Genomic DNA, 19,162 nt, shown 5'->3' with positions numbered 1-19,162 from the left:
TATTTCTGTAATGCTAACCTAAAAGTGGGATAATGTAGGTGAGTAAACACCACCAAAATTAGTTGGGCACCAATAAAAATGTTGTGATCAATTCGGTGTAATTCAAGAAAAAAAGAACAAGAAAAACAAAATAAAGGGTGGATGACAGTTACCTTTCAATATGAAGGCTTTATAAAGATTTTCCGATGGCCAGGTGAAGAAAAGTAATGGGTCTGATGAAGCTGAAATTTTAGAATGTAGACACATGATAGCTGGACCTCTTATATTATGTCGATAAAGGCACACATAATATCTCCAAAATTCTCAATCCAAACACTCACCAACAAGATCACGTCAAGTACTTAAGTTAACCACTGCTTAATGACCTTCACATCCTCCAAACTTTGATCACATTTTTTTTTCCTCGATTATCCTAAAAAATGTTGTGTTTTCATACTGCATAATAAAACCATTAGTTTTATCTAGTTTCATTTAAGAAATTATGGAAATGGAAGGCCGAGACGCAGGCGATAACATGAAAAAGGAAACAGCTTTCAAGAAGGTCCAAAGATGGTCGGGAACGGTGACTCAAAACATATGCAAAGCTGGCCGAGACGATCCGAGAAGTGTAATCCATGCTTTAAAAGTTGGTTTCTCATTAACATTAGTCTCAATGTTGTACTTGTTGGAGCCACTGTTCGGAGGAATAGGAGAAAATGCAATATGGGCAGTCATGACTGTCGTTGTAGTTCTTGAATTTACAGCAGGTGCAACGTTGCGCAAAGGATTCAACAGAGGACTTGGTACCCTTTGTGCTGGATCACTTGTGTTTGGCCTCGAATTTGTAGCTGATAAATCTGGTAGAATACCCAGAGCAATCTTTATCGGCATTGCTGTATTTCTAACTGGATTCGCAGCAACATATATGAGATTTTTTCCAAATATAAAAAGGAACTACGATTATGGGATCGTAATCTTTTTACTAACTTTTAATTTGATAGCTGTATCAAGTTTTCGAGTTCATAATGTGCTAGAAATTGCACATGATCGATTCTACACGATCGCGATCGGTTGTGGAGTTTGTCTGCTCATGAGTTTATTGGTTTTTCCAAATTGGTCCGGTTTAGAACTTCACAACTCTACTGTCTCAAAACTTGAAGGCTTGGCTGAATCAATTGAAGGTAATAATTTGTGTGGTGCTAGTTTTGGGGTCGAATTAATCAAGAAACCTTTCTTATTACATTGTTGTTAAATTCTTGCAGCTTGTGTTGATAACTATTTCAAGGATTCGGAGATTACAGAAGACGAAAAATCGTCAGACGAAGAGGATCTCATTTGTAGAGGCTACAAATTAATTTTGGACTCCAAAACGGTAGACGAAACGCTTGTAAGATTATCTTCTCTTTACCATGCATCATTTTCCTGTCTGCATGTCATGTTCTCATATTTTTCGTGCATGAATCAGGCATTACATGCAAGTTGGGAGCCGAAGCATTCATGCTACAAATCTCCATGGAAGCAATATGTTAGAGTAGGTGCCGCACTCCGTCATTTTGGTTATACGCTTGTTGCTTTACATGGTTGCTTGCAATCAGAAATCCAGGTAAAGGCTTACGGCTTACCCACTCATTCATTACTCAGATAGTCTTTTATTCAAATCCTCAATTTATATAAAACATCGGTATATATTTGCATTTTCAGGCACCAAGATCTGTTCGTGATCTATTCAAATCCCCGTGTACTAGAGTTGCTAGAGAAATCTCGAAAACATTCAAAGAACTGGCAGATAGCATTCGAAACAAACGTCATTTAGCTCCAATCTTAGTTTCCGATGATCTTCATGAAGCATTACTAGACCTGAACAATGCCATCAAATCTCAACCTCGACTCTTCCTTGGTGGTTCCAAGAATCACCACAATGACGCCTCTCAAATGTTAGCTTTAGCCGCTGCCACTGCCAACGCCCGCCAAAACCCCGATACAAATTCATCATTTGTTTCCGATAGTTCAGCATTGCCTGAATGGAAAAGGAAACGTGCAGCTGATCTTTACAAGGATGCAGAACGCAAAGTATTTAGGACAACATTAAGTAAGCTAGACATAACTAGTCTTGAATTCTCAGAAGCACTTCCTTTTGCAGCCTTTGCGTCATTGCTTGTGGAGATGGCCTTGAATTCTCAGAAGCACTTCCTTTTGCAGCCTTTGCGTCATTGCTTGTGGAGATGGCAGCGAGACTCGATATGGTCACCGAACAAGTAGAAGAGTTAGGGCGATTGTCTAAGTTCAAAGAATACAAAGCTGATGGGGTGGAGATTGTTGTAAGCAATGGAGAAAACAGAACCGTGAAGAAGAACAGAAAGTTGGGAACAAATATGGGTTCTAACGAAGCAAAGTAATCAACAACTACATTTTGTATAATTTTTTGTGAGTTATGTGATTTTATGAAATATCTCATCATCTCAGAGACAATTGTTGGCTCCCATTCTTGATTTTTTATGAAAAATAACTTACGAGTATAAACAAGATACAACTTACAAGTTCAAAAATTGATTGTTATAGGAAAATAATAAGTAACATTAATTGCATTTTTAATTCATTGACATCTAATAGTAACAGACTAGCATTATGCTCAGTGACATATTTCGACCCTGACACGTTCTCAGTACCTTCCAGGTTTCCCCAAAAGATAATTCGAACTGAAATCATGAAGAATGACATTCTTTCTCATACAATGATCTCTTCCTAATTCCTCCATGCTCAGGCAGTCTTCTTTCGATTGCAGCCCACACAATACATAATTGGGTCAGACGAGAGAAAAGTTAGGCAGTAATCCGTGTGTACCAGAACACTGATGAAGCTGGTAGTAGTGGTCATCGTGGCAAATAGATTTGTAAGTGAATAATGCGGGAGAGAAGTATAAGCTCTATATTTCGGTCAGACCCCAGTTTCGCTGCTATGGGGCAAAATGGGAAGTTTTAGCGAGCAATGTTCTAAGAAGATTGTTAGAATTCCTGTCCATCTAGATCAGGTTTTGATGGATATTCAAGACCCTGCAATGCTGGCATTCGTCTTAAATCCTCTTCTGAATATGCAGGGATGAACCAGTATCTTTTGTCTGTCCCGAACACCTGAGAGACCAAAAAAGAAAAACATTTCAACACTGTTAACGGAAAAATCTACTACTCCTTTTCATTAGACTGTACTTCCTTTCATTAGACTGTACTTCCATATGAAATGACTACTTGTAAGCTTATGGTTTGGTTGTTATAAAATTGTCTTTGAAAAACAGTTTATTAACTAATGATCTAATGCAACCACGTTTACTGTACGGGGAGGTGGAAAGATATGTCTTTGGAGTTGGGGTGTGAAAGGTTTCATTTCAAAGTCTGTGTGTCCCAACTTTGAATCTGGAGGTTGGTTTTACTTGAACATTCTGGAACGTTGTCTCGGTTTATGATAAAACAAGTTGATATTTCCTGTCCAACATACAGAGGAATCCATCTTCACCAGGAAATAGCAAATCTAACACAAGGCAACTAAAGTAAAACTAGCAAATCCAAAATAATTTAGTAACTTAACCAATCAAAAGTCGCATATCTAGAAAGAAAGCCAATGCTCGATTAAGTAGGATCAGCACTCGGAGATCTGGGTATCCCAAGACCAACTCATGTTTTACAGAACAAGCATATTGGTTGGTTAAATAAGTCATCCATTCATTGAGGGAGTCAGATTGGTGAATCCTTTTAGGCCATACACATTAGAAGTCCACTCTCAAGTTATGAATTTTCATACTACATGTAAGCCTTCTTGTGAAATTCAATAACTCGTGATTGTTACTTCATTAAATCTACTTTGGACTACAAGTCTACAATCCATTACGTGAACCTATCTTATCATGTCATGGACCTTACTTGACCTTCTACGGCCAATTGATTATAAGACAGGAACTAACCTGTTCAAAGTTCTTCTTCCGCCCAAGGTCATAACGCCATTTTGGAGTGGTCTTCTTCTCGTATGCCTGACCATGAGAAAACATAAACTGTCGGTCCATTCAGTTATTCCTCCAGAACCGATTAAAACCAGGGAATGCAAGAGAATTACCTCAATAGTGGTCGTATTAGCAATAACCAACAAAATGTGCATGATCAGAAATCCCATAACACTCATTGCAAAAGCTAAGTTCAGTACTGGATGGAGAGATATAGAGACAGACACTAAATAAGTTTATCTAGGAAACCAATAATAAATAATAAAAAACATGAAGCTCCTTGGTACATACCAAAAGCAAGAAAAGTTGTTGCAAGGGTTCCTGGTGTTCCAGGTATCTCATCATCACCGAAGAAGGCCATAAAATTCGGCAACAATGATAAGGCAACAAGAGTAGTTTCCAGAAATGTATAAAGCTGCAGTAATTATGACACAAAAGTTGATGGATCAGGAATGCTATAAGGTTAAACAATCAGGCGGGCCACTGAATGAGCACAAAGCAAGTCATTTATGTATAACTCTGAGTTAGCTAATGGTTACTGATCTACCGGAATTGCATGCATTGGCAGGATAAGTAAAACCCATTATCATATACAAGAAAGATATAATTAGAGTTGAAGAACTATATGCAAGCATCCAAGAAATTACTATATAATAGTTTAAAAAATCATGATACAGAACTTAACTATGCATGGACAAACAAAATAATTCTAACTAAGCTGTGGCTTTTGTTGCGCAATAAGTGTTTGCTGACCATTTGAAAGTAAGACAGAACCTAATGCAAATATTGGTCGGCCATTACAATTACCCAGAATCCAATTCATTCATAAAAACCATCCCACGACTTTTCCACTACAAAAGTGCATGATACTATACGATATCACTGAAGCGCCTTTAATTGTGTGATGCACTGTTCAAATGTCGTGACTGTATACATCATACATATTACGTAATTGAGCAAGTGTTCTTGACATGCTGGCAACGACAGTGCATTCAAAGGCAGATTCTGAATTTTTATGTTTAAACTCTAGAGAAGTGAATCACGGGGAATTGGTACTGCAAATAAGGCAGAAAGCAAATCTTAGTAGACAGTTGTTTTGCTTTCTAACAGTACTGCGGAACTGGGAGGTTTGGAAGGCAGAGACGAGCAGGATTTTTTTAATGGAAGACGTGGCTTATGAAATAGTAACTATACGTATGTGCTTAAGTCGTGGACATACACGAAAATCCCCCAGAGTTGTAACCCGCCAAGATTCTACCAGATTTCTTTTTGCATGTCACAACACGCCCTACATATACTACATAAAGATAAAGAAACAGCTAGAGTTTCCCTCAAATTCAAGAATAACAAAGCTCAATCAACTCTAGCAACATGCGTGAAATTGTTTTTAGGCTGACCAAATGATGATCGTAATACACAATGAACAAATCAATATGTTGCACCATAAAGTTCAGTCCTTTCGAGTACAATGAACATACCAGAAACAGAAGGAAGAACTTGTAATTCAAAGCACCAATGCAGTTAACAACCCAAACACAATGATGATCCATTTTCAATACACACCTCCCACCTAACATAAATCAACAAAAAGACATTGATCAGTATAAGAAGTAAGAACCTCTTTAATCAGCTAATTTTAGTAAAGTATAAGATAGCTTACAAATGGAACAATGATGACAACGAGGTGGTTTGACTTGATTACACTTCCTGCAATACCGAATTCTCGAATTATTATTCAAATCACTTGTATTTCCTGGTAAACCAGAACCAAATTCTGAACCCCCAGTTAATGGATCAGTATCTCCTATCTCTTCATCAATGAAAGGTCTCCAATTTGATGGAACACCACCTGGATCCGTTAGGACAACAGAAAAATAGCTCCATAATAACATCACCAACTACAACAAAAAAAATTAATCAAACCCACACTTCAATTTAACATATAATTACAAACCCATGTTTCAAATTAGGGAAAAATTTCAATATAAAGAGCTAAAAAGATTTCAACTTTACTTACCAGGCAATGAAAGATAAGTAAAACAGCAAAAGCAGCAAAAGAATCAAAACCACTTCCATTGAAAAGAAGAGGACCGTAATTGTTAAGAACAAGAGAATAATAAGTAACACCAATAACACCTAAAACTAAGAGAATCATAATAGAACCAAGACTACGAAGAACAGTACAGAATTTGAATACATTCCAAGCCATTGTAGGTCCTGATCTATGCATAATGTACAAACAAAAAGTGCCCTTTTGAGACTATCTCTCCCTAGAAAAACTAGGGTTTGTTATTTGGGTTTTTGATTAAAGGGTTTTCTCGAATGATTCAATGGAGAAAGAAAAGTGAAAGGGAAGAATTGAGTGTGAATTGGGGAAGGTGAAGACTTGGAAAATGCAGAAGGTGTTTTTTGGAAAGTTAGTTTGGGCTGGGCTGGACTCGACCATTGTTATCAATATGACAAATGCAAGGATGTGTCACTTTTGCCCCCATTATGGTACGACGGTGCGGTGCGGCTACGATGTGGTGAGGCCACTTTTTTTTTTTTCTGGATTGTATTATAAAATAGAAATAAAGTCCAAAACAGTTTTGTTAGACAATTATTTAATTAATTTTTTTTTTGTTAACTTCCTACTTTTTCTCAAAAAATGATTTTTTTGCGGGAATTTGGAGGGGATAGGTTTTTCGTTTATAAACCTGTCAAAAAAAAGGGAGCCACATCGTGGGGGTGATGATATGAGCCTTACGACAAAGTAGCAAACGTAATGGGTTAAGAGCAAAACTTACGACTTTGCTCGTTGAGGTAGAGTTTATACTGAGCGGTAGAGACTCGACTGCTCGGTAGAAATTTGACCGCGCGACCAAGTCTATATCGACAGCAGCATAGTCTTGGTCGCTCGGTGTAATCTACATCGCTCAATGGTAAATCATTCAACAACTAAAAATCAATCTTTTATAAATATTCAATCTCCCATGCAATTCAACTCACACCTTCTCTACACCTCTCATTCGAAATGGCTTGCTTCGCTCGAGAAAAATTATGGGACATTGTGTTTGGATATCCACTGCAAGTAATATGTATGTATGAATCCAACCAATTTAAATTTATGGGACATTGTTTTTAAAAGTCTGTGACGTTAATCGGGAATGAAAAATTCAAGATCCAAGAACAACCTTGAACTTATATTTGCCATCACCAAGGAGCATGTGAGAAAGTATGCGGAAACTTTATGGATGGTTAACCATGACCATCGTTGATTGTCTATATAAAAGCGAGTGAGCATTTTAATAAAAAAATTTATTAATCATTTGAATGACTCAGTTTTAGTTCAATCAAATTTGTTTAACCTTTATTTTCTGAAAACTCTGGCACGTACCAAATTCTTTGAAATCAACGGCAGACAGTTTAATTATGATGAATGCTTTGAGCTCTTTAAGATTCATTTATCTGGATTCAAGTGTTATGTAATGAAATGTAAAACGGATTTGGGTTTGAACATGCTAGCATTCTAGAAATTGGTGAAATGTGGATGTTTTTCAGGAAATTGGGTTATAAAGAGCATATTTTCGAGCTGCTTTAATATTCAAGCCAGCACTAGGAGTTTGTAGCTTAGTTTCTTCAATGTAAAATCCATCGCTAGGAGATTGTGGCTGAGTTGGTTCAATACCAAAGCCTCGTCCATCACCTTGTGGTATATGAGTCTCTTGCACAATATTTACACTAGAATGATGCCCTCTTTCACTTTCACGACTTCTCATACTTCTTTGAATTCTAGGACTACAATAAGAAGGAGCCTCCAACTCCACCACCAAAAGAATAACCTGCACTACCATTAACACGCACCACCTTCAAAGTAAAAACCAAAAGCATCACCAAAAGAAGAACCTGCACCATCATGGCCACAACATGAATGGGAGAAACTGGAATAGATATGTCAAATATAAATTTATCCTAATTTGGTTCATCTCATGCAAGTGAAGTTCCTTTAATTTATGTACATAATATTCAAACTCGTTCAAGCTGACCTGATATTTCTCCCGTGTAGCCTGTACCGCCTTCCTCCAATATGAATTAGTCTGATAGAGACCTTGAGAAGTAATTGGAAGAGTAAAAGTGTCTCCACTTGGAGATATAGTATGTACATTCCAAGAAACTCTAGCTTAGCTGACGATGAAGCTCTTTGACTACTGGGATATGAAAATTCGACATGTGTTGGTTGGGAAGGAAGATATTATCAGCAAGTAGAATCCTCATACAGATGCCAAATCTATCTCACCTAAAATTTATGGTTACATCGCAATATTACACTTGAAAATATTTTTAAACCAATCAATGTACTCAGGTTTATCTCTAGGAACCTGGATCAACTATTCGTCTTCTTCCCAAAATTCTTCACTCTTTAACAAATCTATTCATTCATCACGAGAAATATTATCGTTTGGATGAGGGTTGACGGATGTTACTTTTCTGCCTTGTAGCTGAAGAAGATGTCTTTTGCAGAAGTATCAAACACTTTTATTAGAAATAATAACACAATCCTCTTTAGGCTTAGGTACAACATTCTTTGGGCTTCCGTACTATTGGAATCATCAATGTTCACATACAACATGATCAACAATATTATGGATTTTTTTTACTATGTTGTTGAATCCTTTGAACTAGGGTATTTTGACCATCAAAAACCAATATCCAAGAGTCAATCTATTAATCAACAACCAAGGTTGGATTCACAATTGATTGAACTTACGCACAACCTGTGATATTTCAATTATATACACAAATATAATGCGGAAAAGAAATAACACAGACACCAGAAGTTTTGTTAACGAGGAAACCGCAAATGCAGAAAAACCCCGGGACCTAGTCCAGATTCGAACACCACACTGTATTAAGACGCTACAGACACTAGCCTACTCCAAGTTAACTTCAGACTGGAATGTAGTTGATCCCTAACCAATCTCACACTGATCAGGGTTCAGTTACGCTCCTTACGTCTCTGAATCCCAGTAGGATTGTACGCACTTGATTCCCTTAGCTGATCTCGCCCACAACTAAGAGTTGCAACGACCCAAAGTCGAAGACTTGATAAACCAATCTGTCTCACACACAAAAGTCTATTGAATAGATAAATTTGTCTCCCACAGATAAACCTATGATTTTTGTTCCGTCTTTTGATAAATCAAGGTTAACAGGAACCAATTGATAAACAAAACTTATATTCTCGAAGAACACCCTATAAATATCAATCACCTCACAATAATCTTAATCGTATGGTAGCGAAACAAGATATTTTGGAATCAAAAACGATGAGGCAATGATGTTTGTGACTATTTTTTATCTTCCCTATAGGAGATTAAATCTCTAGAAAATCTTTGAGAAGATCGTACTCAATCACGATAGAAAACAGCAAGATCAGAACACGCAACTACAGAGAAAATAGTTGGGTCTGGCTTCACAATCCCAATGAAGTCTTCAAGTCGTTCTTCTTTATATAGTCTTCAAATCAAGGTTTGCAATCAATGTTACCTTGGCAACAAAGCATTCAATATTCACCGTTAAATGAAAACCTGATTAGAGTCAAGCTAATATCTTTTAACCGTTAGATCAAACTTAGCTTGTTACACACAAATGAAAAGTGACTTCATTTAGATATCAGTAACCGTACCTAAACGTGGACACCTTTGTTGGCTCAACAAAAGTTAATCGAAGTTAGCCATATGAACACTTTCATATCAACCTCATTCATCTAAATGACTCAAATGAAACTAGTTGGTTCTTCAACATTACTCGAAATCTTCGTCATCATAGTTGTTGAAGATCCGTAGCTAGAACAATGAGAAAATAGTTTCTCTCAATCATTGTTATACAGTGTCATAGTATTATTACACAGCATCAAAGTCCAATTGTATCATAACTTTAACAACAATACTATGGTGATATGTATCACTCCCCCTTAGTCAATACTTCATCTCTCATAAAAACCACTCCCCCTTACATAATGATCCGTAAACCATATGTATTTGTAGTGTGAACCACACATTAATTCTCCCCCCCTTTTGTCAATATAAATTGGCAAAGGTACGAAAACTAGTGGGATCCTAATGAAATTTCCATAGAGATACTTCATGACCAACACATAGCCGAAACTAGTGTATTCATCAATGAGTTTATAAAGATACAAGAAAACTCCTACGATATTCCACAACCGCACTCCCCACAAAGATTTGGCAATTAAGCACAAGTTCAATTAACAACTCTCCCCCATAAAATGTCATTCCCGAAAAAAGAGCGACCTTACTTTCACAACAAAAGAAGGATTTCTTTGGACATTAACAAATCACATGAAACATGAATTTGTATCCAAATCAATTAAATTAACCACAAGAGAACCCATGATTAATTTAATCGAAAATGCTCACATAAGAGAACTTACGGAGCCGCACAGTAATTACACAAGGATGAGGATCAGGGAAAGACCAATACTACGGAATATTCAAATATCCATTCTATTTTGCATCAATATTTGCATAGAGACATGTAATAGACTTAATCTTTGTAGACAAAAGTTCATCATATCCATCAATATTTGCATAATGAAATAATAGGCTTAACTTTTCTTGTCAAAAGTTCATTCTATCTTTTATCAATATTTGCATAAAGACATATGATAGACTTAACTTTTGAGCAAATATGGGACAATCATAGTTCACGGATGCAAACACACATATCCTATAACAATTTTCAATATATAAAACCATAAAAATTAATACTGCAAAATCATCTTCTAAATAAACTTTAGAATTTAAATAAGTAAATCTAAAAACATTGCAAGATGAAAATCGTTGGAAATAGCTATGTATACTCACAATAATTGCTATTCCAAACCCTGGTTGTCTTTCTTAAAATACAATAATAAATTCTCATAAGAAGTTTCCTAGACAAAAATAGATAAGACAAGAGAAATTAATCATCATCGGAGATCATCAAAGTGGCTCGAATCTTATCCATATCTTCCTTGACTTCGGGAAACTTGGTAGCAATCACACAAAATTGTTCTTGCACACATTTCACCTTAGAATTAATCTTATATACACCCTTGTGAATTTTATTAAGAAGACTCAAGATGGTAGTATTACAAGAACCATCAAGGTCATCACATCTTTGTCTCTTGCATGCATTCTCCTTCATACGTTTGAAGGTACAAGGACGAACAAACTTGGGAGTTCCAATTGAGTTGCCAATAGGAGAAATAGAATGAGTGTGACAAATTCGCTCAATCAAACAAGGATAGCCTAACTTCTTGTTGGAAGATGTCATCGAAAGCATTTGAAGAATGATAAATCCACAAATGTCGAGACTTGGAGTACCCAATTCAAGGAAATAGACTAACTCCGAAAACTCATGACTCCACCGAGAATTCTCAATTATGGAGGGACAAAGATTAGATATACCAAGTTTTCCAAACGACATCAAGGCGAAGCTAAGATAATTAGTAGGAAATTTTCCTTCAATCCAATCAACACTCTTACCACAAAAGTCATTAGAAATGGTTTCATAGGATGGTCTTTCTCCACTTGGTCTTGGAAGGCAAAAATTTCCCAAAGGGATTTTAGTGATATTTGAAATCAACTCTCTATTAACAAGAATCATTTCTCTATTTATCATGGTTTTGAATTCCATGTCATCGAGATCAACATCATGGATGTTAGCATTGAAGATTCTTATGAGAGTGTTGAAACCTTCACCAAGACCATCAAAAGATGTTTCCAAGATCAAAATTTTCAAAGAAAACCAAATCTTCTTTATGACTACTAACCATATCCAATTTCTTTTCTAGAATGAAACCACTAGAAGAAATCCTTTCAAGGATCTCACTACTAGAATCATTGACAAATTTAATTCTAATAAAATCTTGATTTTGAGGTATAGTCATGCTAGAAGATGATGAACCCAAATTTTTTGAAAATTTCTTTGAAACCTTGAAATTTCTCATGAGACCTAGAAAATGAGAGTACAAGGAGAAGGAAGGACTTACTTGATTCGCTCCTTGATGATGAATAAAAGCCTTAGTTACTTTTGAATCTCCAAAGATGAATTTTAATGGAGATGATACATGAAACCTAGAAAACTTTACGTACGCGGACTAGAAGGAAGAAGAAGGGTACGCGTACCATACTTCTTATATACCCAAAAATGGGTTTGGAGCTGTTGATGAACCACGACCCGCAAAAGGAAAGCATGATTTCTTAAAACGTTCGACATCCAAGATTCGCACACTGAAAGGCGGTACAGTGCAGTAAAGGGATAGTAGAAAAAAAACTACATCACTTTAATTAACTATGGGTAGAGAAAAAAAAAACTTGTCAAGGAATTTTTCTCAAAGAAAAAAGATTAAAATAAATTAACCCAAACACAAAAAAATAATCAAACCATTACTTGCTCCATCTCAAGTTATATCAAATTGGGTAGAGCCAAGCTTGTTACCAAGCGGCAAGATATGCAAAGATATCCTCATGCAACTTTTCCGGTCGATATTTGTGAAATGTACCAGAAGTATAATCATAGTAATGATGATACTCAGAATAAATATAATTTTTTGGAACCTTTTTCTTATGACCAATGAATGACGTTTTCCGGCAATTAGAACCTATGCTAAACTCACCAGAAATCTTTTTATCAATTTCACACGAGTTGGTAGTAAGCATTATTCATACATCATGAATACACGATTTGACAGGTACAAAACTTTTATTAGAATGATTCTTTTCCTCAATGGAATAAAGTTTTTCTAAGAATTTAAAAACACTTTCAAAAGCTCTAAATCGATATTTGTCAATCGATCCATCACGATAGTATTCCTCAAAAAGATTAAGAGTTAATCTAGTGAGATTCCATATCTTTGAGCGTTGACCACGTTTTCTCAAACAATTTTTCTTAGAATAACTTTTAATTTTTCCTTTAAACTGTTCCTCGTCATATAAGTTTTCCAAAGTCTTAGATGGAGCGATATTATCATGAGAGACCAGAGGTCTAATGGATAATAAGCTCTGAACAATCTTTAAGGAATTCTGGCGTGCATTACAGATTCCTAAAGCAAGTTTCCCAAAGAAATTTCCCAGACTTTAGAGATGACTCAAACACAAACTTATTAGGTTTATAGTGTTTGCCTACTATGATACCAATTGAAAAAGCGGGGGTCTAACAACCACACCCAATATTTCACTTAGCAATTTGTATGGACTAACTCCAATATACTTTCAAGAGAATCAGTTAGACAGTCAGTCTCAATCTAAACAAAAGTATATCAAAGAGTTATATCTCAATTTCTCAATTCAGTCTGCAATCAAACGAATAAGAATTTTTCGAGCCCGATTGAATATAAGAAATAACTTGGACGGTATCAAAAACAAATATCCAAGTGTCAATTCACTTAATCAACAATCAAAGGTTGGATTCACAATTTATTGAACTTACGCACAACCTGTGATATTTCAATTATATAAACAAATATAATACGGAAAAGAAATAAAACAGACACCAAAAATTTTGTTAACGAGGAAACCGCAAATGCAGAAAAACTTGGGACCTAGTAAAGATTTGAACACTACACTGTATTAAGCCGCTACATACACTAGCCTACTCCAAGTTAACTTCGGAATGGAATGTAGTTGATCCCTAACCAATCTCACACTGATCAAGGTACAGTTACACTCCTTATGTCTCTGAATCCCAGCAGAACTCTACGCACTTGATTCCCTTACCTGATCTCACCCACAACTAAGAGTTGCTACGACCCAAAGTCGAAGACTTGATAAACCAATCTGTCTCACACAAAAAAGTCTATTTAATAGATAAATTTGTCTCCCACAGATAAACCTATGAGTTTTGTTCCATCTTTTGATAAATCAGGGTGAACAAGAACCAATTGATATACCGGACTTATATTCTCGAAGAACAGCCTAGAAATATCAATCACCTCACAATAATCCTAATCGTATGGTAGCGAAACAAGATATTGTGGAATGAAAAACGATGAGACAAAGATGTTTCTGACTATTTTTATCTTGCCTATCGGAGATTAAATCTCGAGCAAATCTTAGAGAAGATAGATCTCAATCACGATAGAAAACATCAAGATCAGAACATGCAACTACAAAGAAAATAGTTGGGCCTGGCTTCATAATCCCAATGAAGTCTTCAAGTCGTTAACCTACAAGATTTTGGAAAAACCTAAGGTTAAAGGAGAATCGACTCTAGTCGCAACTACTATCACACATGAGGTGTGGGGATTAGGTTTCCCATTTTTTAGAGTTCTTCTTTATATAGTCTTCAAATTAGGATTTGAAATCAATGTTACCTTGGTAACAAAACATTCATTATTCGTCGTTAGATGAAAACCTGATTAGACTCAAGCTAATATCTTTCAATCGTTAGATCGAACTTAGCTTGTTACACACAAATGAAAAGTGACTTCATTTAGATATAAGTAACCGTACCTTTGTTGGATCAACAATAGTTAACCGAAGTTATCCATATGAATACTTTCATATCAATCTCATTCATCTTAACCATAACCAGTTCAAATGACTCAAATGAAACTAGTTCTAGAGTTCTTCAATTGTTTATATTCTCATAGAAGTATACAAGACACAATTGAAGCAAAATCGATTTTGATTCACTCGAATTAAGTCATGAACATTATATCCACGGTTTGCAAAAGATTGTATTTCTTATTATATAAATGTATTAGTTCATGAACAAACCAATTTTAGAACATAATCCACTCAAGTATGCAAAGAAGTATGCATACCTTAGTGGCCGTACTAAGTTTGGGTTCGCCATATGCGAACGGGTGCGCATACCACCAAACTCAGTAAAGTCCTGGAACTTGAACCTCATGCCAGTACGCTTATCGGTTGCTAGTCCTCGAGCAAATCTAATATAAAATGACTACACTTAGCACGTGCAGCAAGCCGTTAAACCGCTAGGTGGCCCTAGCGGAGGAGTGTTGTCTCCGGAGGGTTTACCAGAGGTGTACCCACAAAACCATTACTCCAGACCCTACCTATCTACGCAGAACCTTGGAAGGCACTAAAGAATCTCCTTGGTTGGCATACAAACATTGACTATAGGAGGAAGTACCCTGATGCGAATTTCCAATTGTTGTACACGAGTTTGCACTCAGCATATTATAATTCATATATAAGTGACAGATCTCTACTCAGATAGTTTCTAGACATCATAACCGGAGTCAACCAATCACATGGAAATATTAAGAAGATGGATAAAGAGATGATTAAAAGTGAACGGTGTTTCCCATATCTGTCTGAAGGCCTCTGCCAAGGTGAACCTATCCTAATGGACTGAAATACCGGTCTGACTAATATCAACACAACTGGCATATACAAGGGGACCAGTGGTCGATAAACCTAACTCTAGGTCAACACAACTGGCATATACAAGGGCACCAGTGGTCGACTTTATTGAATTTATTCCGGTTGGTCTAATGGTCTGGTCCTTTTTTTTTGTTGTGTCAATCACTCTATTGCACCCTAGCAAAGGTAACAACTTGAATCGTGTGCCCCACCAAATCACTTAAAAAAAATAAAAACAGAAGGATTAGGATTCAACGAGATATGACGAAACTACCATTTTTTTTTTAATTCTAACACCTGAGCTCTGTGCTTTTATGAATAGACTCTTTAGATGTTTCCATCTAATCAGATTGGTTCCTCAACTCCTACAACCAAGATGTTCCCATCCACTTAGATTAGTTAGTTCCAACCTTAATAAGCATAAATTTTTAGGCTCTGGAGTTTATTTGTTGCAGCTAAGAGCTAACAAAAAGTTTCTTCCCCACCCCCAAACTTAAATCTAACATTGTCTTCAATGTTCTAAAGATGAAATTAAAAGCATGAACAATAAGAAACTGTTATCACTTAATGGATGGAAAAAGAAATAAGGAAGGATATTACCGTAAGCATGAGTACCTCCCAGGAAATGCTAAATTTAAAGTCTTTAGCTAGACATCAAATACCTCAAAAAGGATTTTCACCTTCCAAAGTCATATATCAATAGTCGAAACAATTGTGGGTCCATAAGACCAAATAGAGCTGACACCAGTATGAGACAACTGCACTGATTCAGAAAAATGAAAAGAAGGAGCACGTCCTCATCTAAGGTTTCTGTCAAGACAACTGGGTTTATCTGCGGTGCGTAATTGAACTTCATATGTGCGTCTCGATAAATAGATTAATCCGAAAACGGGTCTCTAATACCTTGGTTACCTCCTGGACAGTATCAGGAGGATCGGGTTGCGGAGTCTGAAAAGACTCAAGTAATATCTCAGATGTACAAGGCTCGAGTCCCAAGTTAGGGACTTTAATTAGGGATAGGATACAACCACAAGAACCATCACTACCCCCGAACTTAGGGTTCAAAGACAAACCTCTAACTATTTCTTGAATTTCCGGATCTTCAGAGTCCTTAAAATACTCAAGAGATTCTTCTAGTTCTCTACCCCCAAACTTAGGGTCATCATTATTCTCAGAAAAACCTAAAACTATTGCATGAATTTCTGGGTCCATAGAATCTTTAAAATACTCAAGAGCTTATTCTAAAGATTGATCACATATCTGATCTAAGAGAATGGTTTCCTCAAAATCATCTAAAGAATCTACCAGTAAAGTGTCAAGCCAATTATCCTGAACCAAATCCTGAACTAAAGTGCTAATCATATTCACTTCTTCTAAATCATCGTTCTCAGAAGGTTGTCTAGTAACATTAAAGACATTTAGTTCAGTGGTCATATTACCAAAGGATATGTTCATAAGACCAGTCCTACAGTTGATGACAGCGTTAGCTGTGGCTAAAAATGGGCGACCTAAAATCACTGGATTTGACGACTTGGGTCCTGAACAGCTGGGTGTCTAGAACAACGAAATCCACAGGATAAATAAACTTATCAACCTCAATCAGAACATCTATGACACCACGAGGGACTTTGACAGACCTATCAGCTAATTGTAGTGTCATTTTAGTCGGTTTCAACTTACCAAGACCTAGCTGGGTGTATACATGATACAGGAGTAAGTTAACACTAGCTCCTAAGTCAAGTAAAGCTTTATCGACCATGTGATTACCAATCGCACAAGATATGGTGGGGCATCCAGGATCCTTATACTTAGGGGGTGTTTGGTTCAAAGAATGGAACTTACCTGACCAGCTAAAAAAGCTTTCTTATGGACATTAAGCTTACGCTTTCGTGTACAAAGATCTTTAAGGAACTTGGCATAAGCAGGCATCTGCCTAATTGCTTCTAATAGCGGAATGTTGATGTTCACCTGCTTAAATGTTTCCATTATCTCGTTGAAAGTCGACTCCTTCTTTGTTGGGGCTAACAAATGTGGATATGGGGCTCTAGGCACAAAGGTAGACCTATCAGGAATTTCTTGGGAATCCTTAGAGACTGTTTCAGTTTCCTCGTCTGGGCTCCTCTTGGGAAGTAGAAGGTGGAACTACAGTATGTCCACTAGGCATGGCTACCTTATTGTCTACCGTTTTACCACTCCTAAGGGTTGTTATCGAGTTCACATGGTTTGATGATTTCTCCAGCTAAAGATATTTGATGGACTCCCCTAGGGTTGGTTGTGGTTGACTAGGAAACTTTCCTTTTTCTCTCAATGTCTCATTTATCTGACCTGGGTTTTCAACTCGGAAATAGCCTGAGAGTTAGCTTGTACCATCTTTTTATTTTCATCTAATCCTTGTGCAACCGGTTGCTGAAATTATAAAGTGTTCCGAGTTAACAAGGCAAGAGACTCTTCTAAACTCATGATTTTCTTATCTGAAGGGATCTGAAACTGTGCCGGAGCTAAAGGATTCTTAGTATAGACAAAACCTGGGGGAACCTGAGCATTACTAGACTGACCTTGATTCTGTCCCTTGGACCAAGAAAGGTTTGGATGGTTTCTCCAGCCAGGGTTATAGGTTTCTGAATATGGGTCAAACTTCTGTCGGTTATCAAACCAAGTGTTGTTATAAAGAGCATTGTCTTGCTCTTCAACAATATGGCCTTCCCAAAAAGGCTCATTTCTTCCACTACTACCACTAGAATGACCTAATTCTAAGGCTTCTAACCTTTTGGCTATAGCTGCTATTTTGGCATCTGACTCATAAGATCCTTCTACCCTATTAACATTTCCTCTACTTAGAAGAATTTTTTTCTGGGGTTCCCTACTATTTTCCCATTATTGGGTCTTATCGGCGATTTCATTCAAAAATGTCATCGCTTCATCAACAGTTTTATTCTCAAACCCACCTGTGCATAAGGACCCAACCATGGTTGTTGTTGAATAATCTAAACCCTCGTAGAGGATCTGAACTAACCTAACCTTCTCCAAACCATGATGAGGACATTGAGATATCAAGTCATTGAACCTTTCTAAGTACCTATATAAAGATTCTCCCTCTTGTTGGGCAAAAGTACATATTTGTGTCCTAATAGACGATGTTTTATGCCTTGGGAAAAACTTATGTATAAAGGCAGAAGTAAGTTGGTCATAGGTTTCAACTGACTCAGAGTCCAAACTATACAACCAAGATTTGGCTTTATCTTTTAAGGAAAAGGGGAATAACCTAAGTTTCAACGCATCATCACTTAGGTTTTCAATTTTCAGAGTACTACAAACTTCCTCAAATTCCCTAACATGAAAATAGGGGTTCTCATTCTCCTTCCCTAAAAACATTGGGAGCATCTGTAAAGTCCCAGGTTTCAGTTCATAATTTGCCTCGGTTTCAACTAACTTGATACAAGACGGACGAGAGGTCCTAGTTGGGTTTAGCAAAGCTTTCAAAGTTGCCATTTCTGGCACTACCAAAGGACTAGGAGTACTAGGGGTACTTTCCTCACGAAGAAACAGATTCTCAAAACTGAAGTTTCCAAAAACGGGGCTCTCAAAAGAAGAGTCTTCGAGCTCCACGCCTTCACAAGAAGAACTGCTAGGTTTTTCACTAATCAAACGACCTAGAGAAGAACTGCTAGGTTTTTCACTAAAAACTTCGCACATACACTAGAAAAACAAAATCAAAAAAAAAAGTCCTAAAAAGGAAGGGATGTTCTATGCAAACACAATCAAGGCTGACTCCACCACAGCAAACCTACTGATTTCTAACAAACAAAAAGCATGATGGCTC

The 19,162-nt window shown here is 36.8% G+C and overlaps 2 protein-coding genes across 2 annotated transcripts; one reads left to right on the top strand and one right to left on the bottom strand.

Annotated features, from left to right (window-relative positions):
* The first annotated feature begins 395 nt into the window (after positions 1 to 395).
* Positions 396 to 2,370, top strand: LOC113304858 (aluminum-activated malate transporter 12-like). The gene is made up of 4 exons (XM_026553992.1): positions 396 to 1,160; positions 1,242 to 1,366; positions 1,445 to 1,582; positions 1,681 to 2,370. Exons 1-4 carry the CDS (start codon positions 482 to 484, stop codon positions 2,236 to 2,238), a joined length of 1,500 nt encoding a protein of 499 aa, XP_026409777.1. The 5' UTR covers positions 396 to 481; the 3' UTR covers positions 2,239 to 2,370.
* A 127-nt stretch (positions 2,371 to 2,497) lies between these two features.
* On the bottom strand, positions 2,498 to 6,374 carry LOC113304859 (probable protein S-acyltransferase 14). Its single transcript, XM_026553993.1, has 7 exons — positions 5,985 to 6,374; positions 5,628 to 5,865; positions 5,446 to 5,537; positions 4,259 to 4,382; positions 4,081 to 4,166; positions 3,932 to 3,997; positions 2,498 to 3,107 (listed from the first exon to the last, which is right to left on the bottom strand). Exons 1-7 carry the CDS (start codon positions 6,195 to 6,197, stop codon positions 2,982 to 2,984), a joined length of 945 nt encoding a protein of 314 aa, XP_026409778.1. The 5' UTR covers positions 6,198 to 6,374; the 3' UTR covers positions 2,498 to 2,981.
* Positions 6,375 to 19,162: the final 12,788 nt, after the last annotated feature.

Source organism: Papaver somniferum, chromosome 8 (genome assembly GCF_003573695.1).
Source record: "Papaver somniferum cultivar HN1 chromosome 8, ASM357369v1, whole genome shotgun sequence".
Taxonomy (NCBI): Eukaryota; Viridiplantae; Streptophyta; class Magnoliopsida; order Ranunculales; family Papaveraceae; genus Papaver; species Papaver somniferum.
This window is presented reverse-complemented; position numbering and strand designations above follow the sequence as displayed.

Bases quoted from the DNA above. Each gene is read 5' to 3' on its own strand.
- LOC113304858 (XM_026553992.1), top strand. From the start codon at position 482: ATGGAAATGGAAGGCCGAGACGCAGGCGATAACATGAAAAAGGAAACA. The intron at 1,161-1,241 runs GTAATAATTTGT...AAATTCTTGCAG, and splicing joins CTTGGCTGAATCAATTGAAG to CTTGTGTTGATAACTATTTC. The intron at 1,583-1,680 runs GTAAAGGCTTAC...TTGCATTTTCAG, and splicing joins GCTTGCAATCAGAAATCCAG to GCACCAAGATCTGTTCGTGA.
- LOC113304859 (XM_026553993.1), bottom strand. From the start codon at position 6,197: ATGCATAGATCAGGACCTACAATGGCTTGGAATGTATTCAAATTCTGT. The intron at 4,167-4,258 runs GTATGTACCAAG...CTCTCCATCCAG, and splicing joins AACAACTTTTCTTGCTTTTG to TACTGAACTTAGCTTTTGCA. The intron at 3,108-3,931 runs GTTAGTTCCTGT...TTGGTCTCTCAG, and splicing joins GGAAGAAGAACTTTGAACAG to GTGTTCGGGACAGACAAAAG.